The sequence below is a fragment of the Macadamia integrifolia genome, unplaced genomic scaffold, assembly GCF_013358625.1.
Source record: "Macadamia integrifolia cultivar HAES 741 unplaced genomic scaffold, SCU_Mint_v3 scaffold2970, whole genome shotgun sequence".
NCBI classification, from domain to species: domain Eukaryota; kingdom Viridiplantae; phylum Streptophyta; class Magnoliopsida; order Proteales; family Proteaceae; genus Macadamia; species Macadamia integrifolia.
Genome location: NW_024869098.1, coordinates 14121 through 29550, shown reverse-complemented (window position 1 = coordinate 29550; position 15430 = coordinate 14121). Strand labels below are relative to the sequence as shown.

Sequence of the window (15430 nt, the reverse complement as noted above, 5' to 3'; positions counted from 1 at the left end):
CATGCTAAACTTGACACCTGACTGTTACAGATCACAAAGGGAATGCAATCCTATTTGTGGTGTAAGGATTCGTTAAACACTACATTTTAGCCTCCTGTTTGTCACTTACCATGATATGGTTAAAACTCATTTACTTCCTTTCTTGCTACAATTCAAAATGTTTCTTAATAACATATTGTAGTATTATTTCTTCCTATAGAAAGCAGTCACATATTGGGAGTAGAGGCTTGTGGTCAAGAAGGGCTAAAGACATGCCTCCAAGTCGCAATCGTGCTGAATTCCTTAGTAGGTCTGCTAAGATGGACTCTCAAAGAGCATTATGGAATAGCCCAAAGAGATCATTTGCTTGGTCTGATTCTCCCACTAAAGGTAAACTTTTGGTCTTTTAATTAGTATAAATGTGCTTGCATCCTCTAAGTGTGATGAGATCATTTGCTTTCTTTTCTTTGCAACATATACTTTCTAGCACTAATAGGAGGCTTTAATGCATGGAACTAAACCTCAATTGAAACTGACTAAAACCTCTGAGTTGTTTCAGTTTCGGGCCTGGCTAAAAGGAAGGCCATGGTCGAAACCCAAGTTTCAACACTGGGGTATCAACCCATGGCGGCCTAGTGTCGAAACCTTGTAACGAGATCTAGCACATCTCGGTTTCGTTCAGGCCTGAAACCAGGTCCGAAACTAAGAACTTGATTCTTGCTTCAATGTGGACTCACAAGAATGAGCATCACTTTATTGGTTGGACAATGGTGAACCATTTTAAGAAGCTTATCATGGATAGCATAGAAAGTCATGGATATAGTTGCCAAGGCAACAAGGCGACCCAAGGCGGTGGAGGGGTGCCTAAGCGCGTAGGCCCTTGGCGACCAAGATGCACCCAATTATTATTTTTTATTTTTTATTTTTTATTTTCTAGCATTATTTAGTATGCTTCATATACCTTATATCATTGAAAATCAACATTAAACCACATCAAGTCATCAAAAATCAACATTAAGTCACATTAATTCATCACAAATTAACATTTAGAGAAATGCTTTTGTTTTCTAATAAGTTTGACTGGACAAATGATTTTATTTTTACATTAGACTTTTTGTATTAGGTAAGCTAAAAACAAACTTTTCAATAAGTCTAAGATTACTTAAATCTAAGTCATAATGACAAAGTTATGTTCTAGTCAAACTTATTTTAAAGTGCGTGAATGTTGTTGAAATCGCTTGAATGAAAAAATTATGTGGACATCAAAACAAAAGATTATTTTATTGCACTTTTGATTTTTTGTAATGTTTACCACAATAAGATTTATGAAATTTTCAGAACTGAGAAAAACTTAAGCATTTGAAAATTGAAAATCACCCTTACAACAAAAAATCCATTTTTTGTTCTTAGACTCGGGAGTTGACTTTTTATTCTTTGGGAATTTTTTTTTAAATCATTTTTATTGGATTCAAATAGGGGGTCATTTTCTTATTTATGAATAATATCTTAAGTAAACAAAATAACAAATGATATTTGACATAAATATGTGTTGTGCCTTGCACTAAGGTGATAGTCGCCCAAACCCCAGCTAGGGGATCACACACAGTGCCCGCAGGCTCGTCACCAAAACCAAACTTAATTCATCTTCTCAATATCTCTTTTCAATTGGTGGTTACAAGTATTTAAAGGAAAAAAAATCAAACTCCTACTTAGACTCTAAAAAGGAAACAAGTGCTAGAAGGAAATAAGTTCAAAAAGGAAAACATCCTAAACCAACCCTTAACTATGACCTGTGTATCCTACTTTCTAAAATAAAGTGAATAAAAGATATTATTTTCTACAAATAAAAAGAACTACTAAAATCCTACTAGACCGAAAAACTCAAATATGGACATGGTTCATCTCTGTCTGGATACATAGATTGGTATGGATCGCTCCATGGCTGCGTATCTGCATCAATTTCCCTAGTGTCGAGAAAAAATCGTCCACGAGTTTTATAGAATGGGAGAATCATCACTAATCGATCAACATCTATCCTTACAGGTATGAAGTCACCATCGAAAGCATGATCGAATGCTATGAAATCCACGACGCGAAGTTCATTGGTGAAGTAGTGACTTGGTAAAATAAAATTGAACGGTTCACTGAAGAGATCAACCATTTTAAATTTTTCCACAAGTTAGTTTTCAACTTCCGACGACGCCATCTTTTCTTCCATATTTGGTGGTTTGTCTTCTTGCTCATCCACTTGTTGTTCAATGGTTGATATCACATAGTTGAAGGTAATGTATATAATCAGATGTGAACAGTGCTTGGGCTTTGATGTCCTTGTAGTGTCGTTGAACCTCATCAAGCTTCTCTCGTATCAATTGCATTTGTTGACAGATATCCAATAAAAGATCTAGGTCCATCGTCTACGTTTGTTTTTTGGAATCACTATGGATGGAGTGAGTGGCAGAAGGGTAAATAAATGAAAGTTGACGAGATGATGGCAGAACTGTAAATATATAGAAATCCCTATGTGAATGGCATGATTGTAATTTTGAAAAGTTCAACTTTTTTTTTGTAAGAATTTTGAAAAGTTCAACTTGAAACACGGTGGAGTATATCACGTGGGGGCACGGTATATTTGGTAGGAAAAAAAAATAATAGGACAGCCAAGAGTAAGATGGGAAGGAAGGGGCACTAATGGAAAAAAAAAACTAAATTAAAGGGCAAAGGTATCACGATAACCGACAAGAAGAGTGAGAAAATCTCTTGCTCTTGCCTTACTGTGTCGAACCAAAGGAGAAAGCTACGAGGAAGAAGGAGAGATCCTCCACGTCAAATCAAAACAGGGAATCAAGGACGTTGAAGGATTCTTTCGATGCCGGAAGTCAACTTATGGTGAGGGTTTCGAGCCTCAAATAGGTATGAATGCCTTTTTCTTTTTTTTTTTTTCTTGTGTCTGCTGCTTCTCTTTTTGTATCTTTTCTTCTTCTTCTTCTTCTTCTTCTTCTTCTTCTTCTTCTCGTCCTCTTGCTTGTTTTATTTTTTTGCTATTGTCGAGACCCTAGGAGGAGGGAAGATTCCAATTGAAAAATCAAAGGGTGGGGATGAGGTTTTAGCAAATTTGGGGTTTTAGCAGTTTTTTATTTTTTTTCTCTGCTGGTGGAAGCCTAGGAGGAAGGGAGGGGCTCGATTGATGAGTCATAGGGTGGGTTGGGGTTTCGGTTGGAGAAGGGACGAGTTAAATTGCTCTCTCTGTTGTGAACAATTTTTATTTTTTTATTTTATTTTATTTTAAATTTTTTTAATGGTTGTTCTCAGGGACATAAACTAGAATAGAGAAGGGGGGAAGATGGGAAGGAAAAGAGAATGAAGGAGAGGATCCTTCGGTTTTGATACCAATTGATGGAGGGCCTGTAGGGGAAGGGAAGAATCCCTGAGATGCTCTTCACCAAACTCAATATATCTTCGCAATCTCTCGTTTCAATCGGTGGTGACAAGTATTTAAAGAAAAAAAAATCAAACTCCTACTTGACTTTAACAAGGAAATAAGTTCAAAAAGGAAAACATCCTAAACTGACTCTTAAGTATGACCTGCGTATCCTACGTTATGAAATAATGTGAATAATGTTATTATTTTCTACAAATAAAAAGAACTACTAAAATCCTGGTAGACCCCAAAAGCTCAAATATGGATCTAGTTCATCTCTGTCTGGACACCTAGATAGGTATGGATTGCTCCATGGGTGCATATCTGCATCACCGCCTGGACGCCTAGGCGATGCCTTGACAACTATGGTGTAGACTCCTTGATAAATTCTTGTATCAATAAAATACATTAGGAATACGTATTTTGACGATTACATATTTATCATGGTGTATATTGCAAAATATTTTAGGGGGAAGGTAACTTGTAGGCCATCACCCAACAAGAGTCCTGGAAAGTTGGTTGGGAGCCTAAAAAATTCAAATGTCACTGAAGAGTGTCATTAAATCACTTGGAACCATAAATCTTCAAATCGAAAACTTAAACCACCAAATCTGACCCCATAAATTTGAAAATTGAAACAATAGAATCTTAACCTTAAACCATGGTTAGTGAAACCTGTAGCCTAAACCTTTTTAACACCACGAACTCTGTAGTCCAAATCTTATGAAATTATAGCGTGCAATGTAAAAGAAATGGAGTAGACAAAGAAGGCAATCAATAAGACAGATAAAATGAACCTTTAGATTGAATGGCATCAACAACAACAACAACAATGCCTTATCCCAACTTAATGGGGTCAGCCACATGGATCCAAGCAATTTGAATTGCATCATCTTATAATTTATTATTACCAATAGAAGTTAATACTTTTGATACCACTTTAATAAATTAGGAACTTCTGTTGTCCTATCGGTATTCTTCTTTGATGGACTAAAGGTCAGATATCTACTAAGCAAACGGGATGCAAGCCCAGCATTGTATGTGGAGTGCAGTTCTGGCAGCTGCATTTTTTCCACATGCCATGCCAATTGGGCAAATCCAAACTGTTGAATGGAAGAAGGCAGGGTAATGTGTACAATTTGGGACTCTAATCAATCATATGGTGTACAATGAATTGCAAATTTTCCCAGTATTTATGATGCTTCAGATTGCTCAAACTTGTGCTCTTCCACCAATTCTTTTTTTTTTTTTTTTTTTTTTTTTTTTATGTAGAAGTTGGATTGTGTTAGAACTTGGCACATAACTAGAGAAGGATAGGATCTCCTACTTAATAAAAGGCTGCACCTGAGCTGGCATGTAACAGATGATGCTGCCAGTACCACACTAGGATGCATTCTTGTGAGGCCTGCACCTACATAACCTTTATGTTCAACTTTTACCGCTATCAGTTTTTGACCCAACTGGTAATACAGGTCATCTGGTTTTCATATACATCTTTATTTGTACGGGGCTCATTTGGTTTGGTTGTCCAAAAGCTTTTGAGTTCTATGATTTGAACACTGGGAAAGTGGGTGATGTAGATAAAACATAGAATTGGGCTTATTTTAGTGAAAGCAACCAGTGAAAACAGTCCTTTGGTTGAGTTTATATATGTGTTGGGCCTTTGGTCATATGGATTTTATTTGTAATGGGCCACTTTAATGGGCCTAAATTAGGGGTAGGAGGTAGGAATGTGGTATTTACTTTATTAGATTAGTTTAAGCTGTTTGATTTAAGTTAAAGACCTTTACTTTGGCTTTCTTTGGTATGATTTCTATTTGTATTTATTAACTATTTTTTAGAAATTATTTGTGACAATAAATTATGGACCACAAATAATATTCATTTGAGCTTCAAGCGAGAGATATGATAGGGTTTGGGATTTTTTATTGGAAAAGTATAAAACATACTGAAGTTACATATTTACCATTGATTTTGAGTAGTTTAGCACACGTGCTCATTTAAGGTGGTAAAAATCAACATAAATGATTTTTTGCCACAAATCACAAATAGCTTGAGACTAACTTGTGATTTGTGATTTATTCTAATTTATTATAAATTGAAATAAGTGCTATAAATTATACTAAACACTTGTAAAAATAGAAAAAAGTCAAATACATACAAATAGAAATCAAACCAAAGAGAGACTTAGTGTAGATGGTTTCCTTTCAAGTGTCTTTTTGTTTTTAGTTTCCTAATGGTTAAGTGAGTGTGATTGAATAGGTTTCTTACATAGCTAGGGACTCAGTTGTTTATTCTTGTAGGCTATTTTGGCTAAAACAAAAGAACTCAGTTGTTTATTCTTGTAGGCTATTTTGGCTAAAACAAAAGCCTGGATGTTCTGAATTTGAAATCGAAGGTGCCCTCCTCCAAGTTTAAGTTTATAACCGGGATTGTCAAATGGGTCTGACGGTGGCTCTGAATGGAACCCAACTGATAGGGTAGATCAAGGAGAGCTTCGGGTGGGTGGATGAAGATTCGAAGGACCTTATCTAAGCCGGCATCGACGAGACCCTTCACACCTACTTTAGTGCTCTTTTACTCGGTTATAAATCAGAGTGGGAGAGGTACCACCTGAAACTTCGTCGGCGCTGGAGACGGCATCCATTTTTTAGTTTCCTTTTTGGTGGGTTAGGGTTATGGTGAAATCAATTTGGGGACTACAAGTAATGAGGGTAATTTTGGTACTTCATTATTTTTAAGGGAAAAATGGTATTTAGAAAAAAAAAAATGAACTGTTGATGTCAACATTCTTAGTATATTCTGTAACAGTGACTGATGGTAGGGGGTCTGAGTCTAATTTGGTGAAAAAGAGGGGGTATTAGGAATACCATTCTCCAGGGGGTGGCGTTGTAAATTACCCATTTATTAATTAATAGTAATAACTTAAAAAAAAAAAAAAATACAAAATGGTGACCAATTTATTGGTTCACCCTCATTAATTGTCGCAAGGGATGATTTGGTGATGCCAATCGACCCTTGGTGGTCGATTAATGAGGGTTAACCTAATTGGTCAACCGATTTGCTCACTCTAAACCACCGGGATGCCTAATCGGCGCCTTGGCGACACCGTGACAACTATGGAGATGAACCCACCTACTCAGCCCATATTTTGAAGGTGAAGCTAAGTCTATGCATTAGGGACATTGGAGATTGCTATTAATCATTTCTACTTGTTCTTTGGATGCATTGAAGCTACATTGGATGTAAAAACCTATTTCTTGGTGGAGAAATGGTATTAGGTGGGTTAGGTGGGTTTGCTCAAGTGACTTGCTCACTTAGAGCGGGTGTACACTCCTGGTAGGCCTAATCATCTCTGGTTGGAGGCGGGAGTGGAACTGTAGTTGGTAAAATTGGGACTGCCCCAGCCAACAATGTATATAGGTTTGCATCTATTTCAGTGCTCGTAGTACAGTGGGGTTGTCAAGTTGTCAAGGTAATGTTTGAGAGAAATATTAGTGCCTACTGATTCACCCCCCCTTTAGTAGTGAAGCTAGTTCATCACAGATTTCTATGCAATGTTTGATTGATTGGTATCCTTGGGGCAACATGTGAGCATTACCCGGCACTAGCTACATCACATAACACTAACCAATATTAGGGAATGTTGCTGTTGAGAACTACTACACCACATGGTGTCGGACAGGTTTGGGAAACCTAGAGAGTTATCCTAACTAAAATGGTAGGATGGCTGGGAACGGGGGTATCCAACTCATATATCTCATCATTCATGCAAAATTTTTTAACTAGTATGGTCAATGAATGAAGAAATAAACTAAACATATGTGCAGAATTCTTTTCTTGCTCTTAAGGGTGGGGTTACTCATCCTTAATTCTTTTCTTGGTTGTGTTTTGGGTTGCAGGTTTGGTCTTACCACACACCGTTAAGGGACCACAAGCATGCCAGCAGGACCGGGACTACTATTCGACCTTCCACAGTGTGCCATACCGTAAGAGGTTCTCAAAGAATGAATATGAAGATTTTACGAGAGAATCTACCAGGCAAGGCATTGCCGAGTTGGCATCCTCGCCTGATTTCACTAATTGGGTCGTTGAAAATGCTAGCCGAATACAACTCCTTCCAGATGATAGCTTAGATGACAGTATGGAGAGTGGATCAGGTTCTTCAGAAGAGACCGTTGTAGAGGGTGGCAGTGGGCTTAACCTTTTCAAGTGGTACTAACCTGAGGATCCGTTCCCTGGAAGGAGAACGAATTATTATCATTCAGGTCTTTCATGCTGGGCATAAACTAATTATTCCTTTGGCTACGCGCTCGAATAGGGTAAAATCACTGCTGGGCTTTGTAGCAGTTGGTGCAGTTTAGAATACTGACCTTTTCACTTTCTTGAGGGTTTTTTTTTTTCCTGATTACGTTCAATTTCTTAGGTTAGGTGATGGATAATTTGTCATTGTCAATGGTAATAACAGCCGGCATCATCTGGCAATTTTGTAAAGAAACAAACAGGCCTTAGTGTCACATGAAAAGTTGATCTCTTGCTGTATATATTTTCTTCTTTATTGGACCAACAACCACCTTTAGCCTACTGAAGACTTGGTAGTCTGTATTCCAGCATGGCACTATAAATGAAGGCAACGCTAAAGTTTCTAGTTGAATGGATTCTCTCTCTCTCTCTCTCTCTCTTAAGCAGACGCTGCTATTGTTCCAATTACACGTAAAGAGTTCAGGTAGAGAACCAATGTTTAAAGGCGAACATAACCTGATACAAAGTGAGAAATCCTCACCATCTGTCAATTGACATATAACCAAAACAACAGTAAAAAAGCTAAAGATACCCCATAAGACAGCAGATAAGACCATATCCATGAATTCGTTTTCTCCTGGTTGAACACCCCCTCCCCCCGGCCCGAGAAGAAGATCGACTGTCTTAAGGAGATTAGCAGTTCGACAAAGTTTCATTCTTTTTACCAGCTGTCTCTAGCAAGACCAGCTTTTGGTGCTATTCCGATAATCAGATTCTAAAAGATGCTGCAGCTAAAAAGAAAAAAAATCCGCTTTCCCCTGGCTGAACTCCATTTTTTTAATCGTTGGATTCTCCTTTACGCATTTCCACCGCTCAATCCATTAATTGTTGCAACTCCGTTTCTCCACCGCCATGTGTGTGTGTGTGAGAGAGAGAGAGAGGTGGCTAACGTGTTGGTTTGGCCTGGTTTCGGTCTGGGTTGAATAGAAAATTTTGATTTTGGTTTCGGTGCAGTTTGATTTTGGTTTTACTTCGGTTTCTCGCATCAATTTGTAATTGGGTTGGTTTTGATTTTTTGACTGGTTTAGATTTGATTTTCCATACAAAGTTTTGTAGGTTTTGATTTTTTTTAAAATGAATTTTGGGCTATTTTCAGTTTCTTATCGATTTGATTCGGTTTCGGTCTGGTTTTTGAATCGGTTTTGGTTTATTACGGGTCCAATCAATTTTTGGTGCTGCTCGATTTGTTAAGGGGGTTCCAATATGCCAAACCAAAACAGGCCCAATAAGCCTTCGGTTTGGTTTGGTCCAGGTTCAATCGACTCGTTCCGTGATGGTTTTATTGGTTCGGTTTAGGTATTGACACCCCTATAGGTGGCACTGGCCAACGGTGTGCCTAGCTCTCTCTCTCTCTAGAGAAATGAACACTCATTGGTCGCTCGGTCCCCATGCCTAGACATAAGGGCGTCAAAATGATGTTCCCACCCTAGTGAAACCTAAAAACCCAACCCTTGTTTATACCCATGTGTGCTCTCTCATTGGCCCCTGCGCTGGCAGAAGGACCGTGTCACCAGGGAGTGTTCTTTTCCCATACGTGTATATATATATATATATGTGTGTGTGTGTGTGTGTGTGTATGTGAGTGTGTGTGTACTAGCAAAATCACATGTGCAGGCAATATGTTTGAGAGAGAGAGAGAAGGGGTATTATATGGGCTCAAATTAAAAATTAAATTTCTACCAAAAAAAATAAAAAATTAAATGAAACAAACAAACAAAATAAATGTATTTCATTCATATATCATGTCCATTGAAGCAATTAGTAATTTAAGATAATAATTAAAAATCATTTTTAAATTTCAAATAATGATAGACAATTAGGTTTTTTTTTTTTATTTATTTATTTATTTTTTTTATTTTTTTAAAATCAATCAAGAGGAAATTACATTCCCCTCCCCTGGACTATGGCCTAATAGCAGTTTTCCCCCACATACTTTCATAAATGCCAATCCCCTCCCCTATAGTTTGAAGATTCTCTCAATCGTACCCCTTCCGTTAGATAGCTCTGCTAAGTGATGACCTCATCCTTCAAACATTACATTTCATACTGAAATTACCCTTCCCACACGAAATAAGCTTTAAGCCATAAAAGGCTAAACATAGCTCCTCCATTGCGAAGCTTCATCGTTGTGGTTCTGGTGTTCCACTGTCGTTTGCTGTGCCCTTCCTCATCATTGTTTGTTGTACCCTTTCTGCTTCGTCGTAGTTGTGCACTTTTTGCAAAGCTTTCGACTTTGCCCTTGGTGCTTCGCTAGTGTCATAGCCCTTGTGCTTCGCCACAGCACAAAACCCATTATTAAGTTTGTGTGATATGATGTTACTCTATGTTTGTGATTTTCTTAGCTATGTGACAGACTGGGAAAGATCTTAGATGATTCAAAAGGGTTGAAAATCTCTGTTTGGGTATAGAATGGGTTGGTTGTTTCGTCTATGGCTCCAATCATGGAAGCTTTCATAAAGGAGAAAACAAATTCAGGGGAGTTTTAGAGGAAAATCATGTTGACATCCCCTTTCTTGATACCGAGGTTTGATAACCTGACTGCAGTTTTTTGGCAGAAAAGATGGGTTTCTGCATATGTGTATATTCTGCCATTGGAGCCAGAGATTAAGCAGGGTTGCTCTGAGAATTATGAGATGTTTTCAAAGCAATATGTGTGGAGAAGAGATCTGTGGTGGCTGTGTTTCAGTAGAAGCAATTGAAATCATGGTTTTCCCTCACTGCTTTAGATCTCCCAATGAGCAAAGAAAAGAAAATAAAAAAAATAGAGTGCAAGAGCTAATCTTGGAAACTTGATTCTCCAAAACAAAATAAGAAAGAAGCTATATTTATCTCCTTTAGTAATATATGATGAAATAGTGTAGTTGTTTCAGGAGAAGCACTTGAAATCATGGTTTTCCCTCTCTGCTTTAGATCTCCCAATGACCAAAGAAAAGAAAATAAAAAACAGAGCGCATGAGCTAATCTTGGAAACTCTTGATTCTCCAAAATAAAATAAGAAGGAAGCCTCGGTATTTCATCATTGCAAGACATTGAATCTAATCTGGGTAGGCAAGTACAAACTCAACCCCATTGAACCTAACCAGGTTGAACGCATATTAGGTTACCCATTGCATCACACTCTAGTTGCTGGCTGTGATCCAAATGAAAGACTTGGATCACTCAAACATTGTTTCCAAACAGACACACTTGGGTGTCATATCTCTGTCTTGAAGTGTATTTTCCTGGTGGTTTGACAATGTTATCTCTATACAGTGGAATTGGTGGGGCAGAAGTTGCTTTACAGAGGCTTCACGCTCGTCTTAAAAGTGTTGTTTCAGTAGAATCTTCAATGACAAATAGGAAAATTCTAAAAAAGTGGTGGAAATATATGTAGATGCCACAAGGGTAAATCGGACTTTTTACAGGTTAGATTAACACCGTCAGTCACTAATGGAACAATTGAAAGAATCCTCAAACTATAGGGGAGGGGATTGGCATTTATGAAAGTACGTGGGGGAAAACTGCTATTAGGCCATAGTCCAGAGGAGGGGAATGTAATTTCCTAATCAATCAATGATTAAATGATATTCTGGTGTAAGGGAGAGAGAGATGTAAGAAGTGAGAAACTTGATGTAGAAAATTTAGGATGAAATATTTTTAAAGCATTGAATTAATGTTTAGATATAAATGACTCATCTCTCTCTCTCTCTCTCTCTCTCTCTCTCTCTCATTTTTTTCTAGTTAACATTGTCACTTTAATCAAATATGAGAATGGTAGAGTGCTTGCAAAAGATGACATTTTGAAGACGTGGGGTGATTATTTCTGCAAGCAAGCTTTTAAATGGAGTCAGATCTAGTGGGAGTAGCCCGAAAGAGTGCATTAGTCAGCAAGATACCACACAACATAGGTATATGCGATAGATTGGAGTGGCTGAGGTTAATAACATTTTAAGAAAGATGAAAGCAGGTAGGACTTTAGGCCTAGATGAAGCCTCAATTGAGGTGTGGAAGTGCTTAGGAAACTGTAGCGTAGCTTGGGAAAATGATAACATGACAAGAGCAAGAGAACATGTCTGGGTTTTTCCCGCAAAGAGGAACTCATGGAGGAAGCGATGGTGATGCTAGGGGTCTGGATAGTAATGGCGATCTCAATTGATGGGCAAGAGATTCTTTTCTTCTAGGGGAATCTCACCTCATCCTTGTGAAATAACCTGTAGGCGGTGTGAATAGGTTATGCTAGTGAAAACTTAAATCTTTTCAATTATTATGAATCCCAAGTGTGACTACGAAATATAAAATATGGAATAAAAAGAATCAGAACTACACAAGATCAAGATTTATAGTGGTTCGACTCAACCTGAATCTAGTCCACTCCTTATAAGATCCTCTTGTAATGTATTCCACTAACTCTACCCTTTCAGTACAGTAGTTAGGGAGGAAAACCTTTATATAATCTTTTAAGGATAAGAGAATCCATACAATCCCCTTTATAGGTAGAGAGGCATCTTTACAATCCTCTTAGTAGAGAGACACCTTACTCTTTTAAGGATAAGAGAATCCTTTACACAAGCCTAAGTCCAATATAGACTTAATGTAAAAAACAAAGAAATAGAAGTAGTAGAATAAGAGAGGTTACCTTTGGTGTGGTGCAAATGAGATATGCAATAATAGAATGAATGCACCTTTTATAAGTCTTTACTAAGCTTTGACTTGCACAGTAAAAGAGTGGAAGACTTTGATAGAGACTTGAGCTTTTTCTTGTGATGGAATGATGACCAAGTGCTTAAGTAATGGAGTATGCCTTTTGACTTTGAATGCTCTCAAAAGTGTGCTCTAATGCGTAGAATTGATTGATATTTAATTAAGAGTATTAGTGGTATTTATAAGTGAGGTTAGGTGGTCATTTTAGGCAGTAAATCGCACTCAAACACTCATATTTTGGGTCCTCCAGTCGACCGTCATCAGTAGTCGATCGACCACCAAGAGCCGTTGGGATAAAAAATTACCATTGGAGCTCAGCCATCCAAGCACCTATCGACCAGAGGTTTCATCTGATCAACCGCCCCCAGGCTCAGACAATGCTGGTCAATCGCTCGCAGGCTCTGTCCTGTTTTGACAGATTCCTGTCTTACTGACCAATCATCAGTGTTTTTGCCATAACATTCCGATCCGACCTTGGATTGACCCGATTCTAGTTGTGTTGGACCCATGACTCGATTTCTTATAACTTTCATGAAGGGTCCATCTCCTGATACTGGATTTCAGATTATCCAAAATACCCTTGAGTCAAGTTATTGTGGGTTTCACCAAATTTCACTAGAACATATTTTTCTAAATATGTTCCATACCACTTAGGGACTTTCATACTTGGTCAAAGTATGTCCTATGGTCATTCTAGCATGGTGCAATGCAAATGCATGAGGTGCGTACACGTATATATATATATATATATATGGAGGTTACCGATTACAAAGAAATGACTATTCTATCCTAATGGTCTTCATCTTCACTTAGAGTCTTCCGTTCTTTGACACTTCATCTTATTTTCTTCTTGTTTGCAATTCCATATCTTTGAGCTTCATGCCTTGACTTCTTGAAGGTTGGACACTTGAGGTTACCGATTACATAGAAATGGCTTTACGAACAACATCACTTAACAATCATGGTTAACGCCATTATTTGTTTGTTATCATCAAAACATATTTAGGGGTGTGAGCATGTTCCCAACAATCTCTCCCTATTTGATGATGACAAAAAAATAACATAAATGACAGAAAAAATATTTCAAGTAAAGTGTAAGCATGAATTGTCATTTCCATTTCCAAACAAGAATATTCTCTCCCCCTTTTGTCAACGGCAAAAAGGTGGATTAATTAATCATAAGAAGCACTAATATAAGACATGCTCCCCCTACTTATATGCCAGGGATAAAAATGACATAAAGTAAAAGTAGACATATATCATCCATAAATAAGACCACATACCTAAACATTAAAACCATAGAATAAAATATGTCTGACACAAATAGGGTTCCACATTACAAAGGTAGAATAAAGTAGAGTTCCAGCTCATAACTAGGAAATTAAAGACAGAGTTTTCAAATCAAGAACATTCAAATAGAAAGCATATAAAGAAACATAGACAAGCTAGTCTTCCTCATCCTGAAGCAGCTCCAGAATAATGTTCTGCTTCTTCTTGATCGCTCTCAGGTGAGCAAACACATGAGTTCCAAACTTCTCAAATTGGGCTTGAAGGTCAGTGATAGTGACAAAGGCACAGGAGGTACCACTTCCTTGTCCTTCCTTAGGGTGACTCGGCTCAGCTGCTGTGCTTCTTGAAGCAGTTCCTGGCTTCGGGATGAGATGCATCTTCTTTACTGTGGTGAGTTCTATCTCTTGGGTGATGGGTTCAAACACTTCTTTTGAGAAGTCCACATCAAAATACTCTAGTATCTCACAAATCAGTCTCCCATAGGGTAGGTTTCCCTTCTGAAGGTTGTCCCCATTTAATACCATGTTCATAAAAATGATAAAGGGGGAGGTTGAAGCTAACGGTTTTGCAAACACAGTATGTCACACCCCGTTCACCCTGAACCGGAGCGGTGACCGAGTTAACACCGGTTAACCCAAACCTGCCAGGATCATCAGACACTGTATTCCACCACAGCATACACACACTAACATCAACTCATCAAATCAGCGGAAGACTAAGTTTTACCTGTAATAATTCCCATATACCTGATACCCAACTGGCGATACCATAATTATATACATTTGGGCCCGAAGGCATGATATATATACACAAAAAGAATAAAGTTTGAATATCAAATATATACAGGAAATTATCAAAAACATCAGAGTACACAGCCCGGCATCGGTATCAAGGCTGGAGCTCAGCTCGGCCTCAGAACCGCTGCCCCGCAACACAGCTCTCACACGCGCAGTCTACGCCGTGCTCAAACTCATCAGGGGTCCACCAGTCCTCATCAGGAAACTCGACTGCGGGACCCACCCCAATCTCCTCAGATGCATGACCTGCAAAATCATCTAAAAAGGGGTGTATACGTGGAATGAGCTCACTAGCTCAGTAAGTAGAGAGGTGGACCACACACAACAGTCCACACAACACAACACATCATATGCACTACATGCCATGCAATTCATTTTAAATCACATACACCTAATCAACATTACTAAGTCTTTGGTTTTATGCTACTACAACCACAGTGCGCGTATACTCCGGGTACAAGCCGCGAACTCCCTCCCGCGATACGCCCATAGGGCTGTTGGAGAAGGCCCACCGTGAGTACTCGGAAAATAAAGACAATGCCATCCACCGGCTCTCAACAGAAATGTAAATAAATTAAATGACAGTGCTGACTCCAGCAATTTAAAAGCAGTACGATTGGCCCTCTTGAAATACCACCGGGGTTGCCGGCTGTCCTACACGACTCGCCGGGTGTAATGCCTAACCGCCACAGTGTCCGACAACCGCGACCCCTGCTTCCCCCCAAATGGCAACTCAACACCTGAACCCCTGTTGGGAAGGGTCGTAGCACGGGATGGTGAGAATCCTAATACCGCATGCTCCTATATGCAGTACGACTGCATAGTGCCACCGTGTCCCATACCACGGGCCACCAATGCATTCGTTTCCAAGCCGACCACGGCATCTAGTCTATCAAGGCATTATGCAACATGATGTACACATTCGACATATATCATCTCATTCAATTTGTATTTAAAAGTAAAC

The 15430-nt window shown here is 38.6% G+C and overlaps 1 protein-coding gene across 1 annotated transcript; it reads left to right on the top strand.

Annotated features, from left to right (window-relative positions):
- The first annotated feature begins 251 nt into the window (after window positions 1–251).
- Window positions 252–7986, top strand: LOC122067541. The gene is made up of 4 exons (XM_042631380.1): window positions 252–369; window positions 539–593; window positions 2720–2889; window positions 7300–7986. Exons 1-4 carry the CDS (start codon window positions 252–254, stop codon window positions 7617–7619), a joined length of 663 nt encoding a protein of 220 aa, XP_042487314.1. The 3' UTR covers window positions 7620–7986.
- Window positions 7987–15430: the final 7444 nt, after the last annotated feature.

Bases quoted from the DNA above. Each gene is read 5' to 3' on its own strand.
- LOC122067541 (XM_042631380.1), top strand. From the start codon at position 252: ATGCCTCCAAGTCGCAATCGTGCTGAATTCCTTAGTAGGTCTGCTAAG. The intron at 594-2,719 runs GTATCAACCCAT...ATAACCGACAAG, and splicing joins ACCCAAGTTTCAACACTGGG to AAGAGTGAGAAAATCTCTTG. The intron at 2,890-7,299 runs GTATGAATGCCT...TTTGGGTTGCAG, and splicing joins GGGTTTCGAGCCTCAAATAG to GTTTGGTCTTACCACACACC.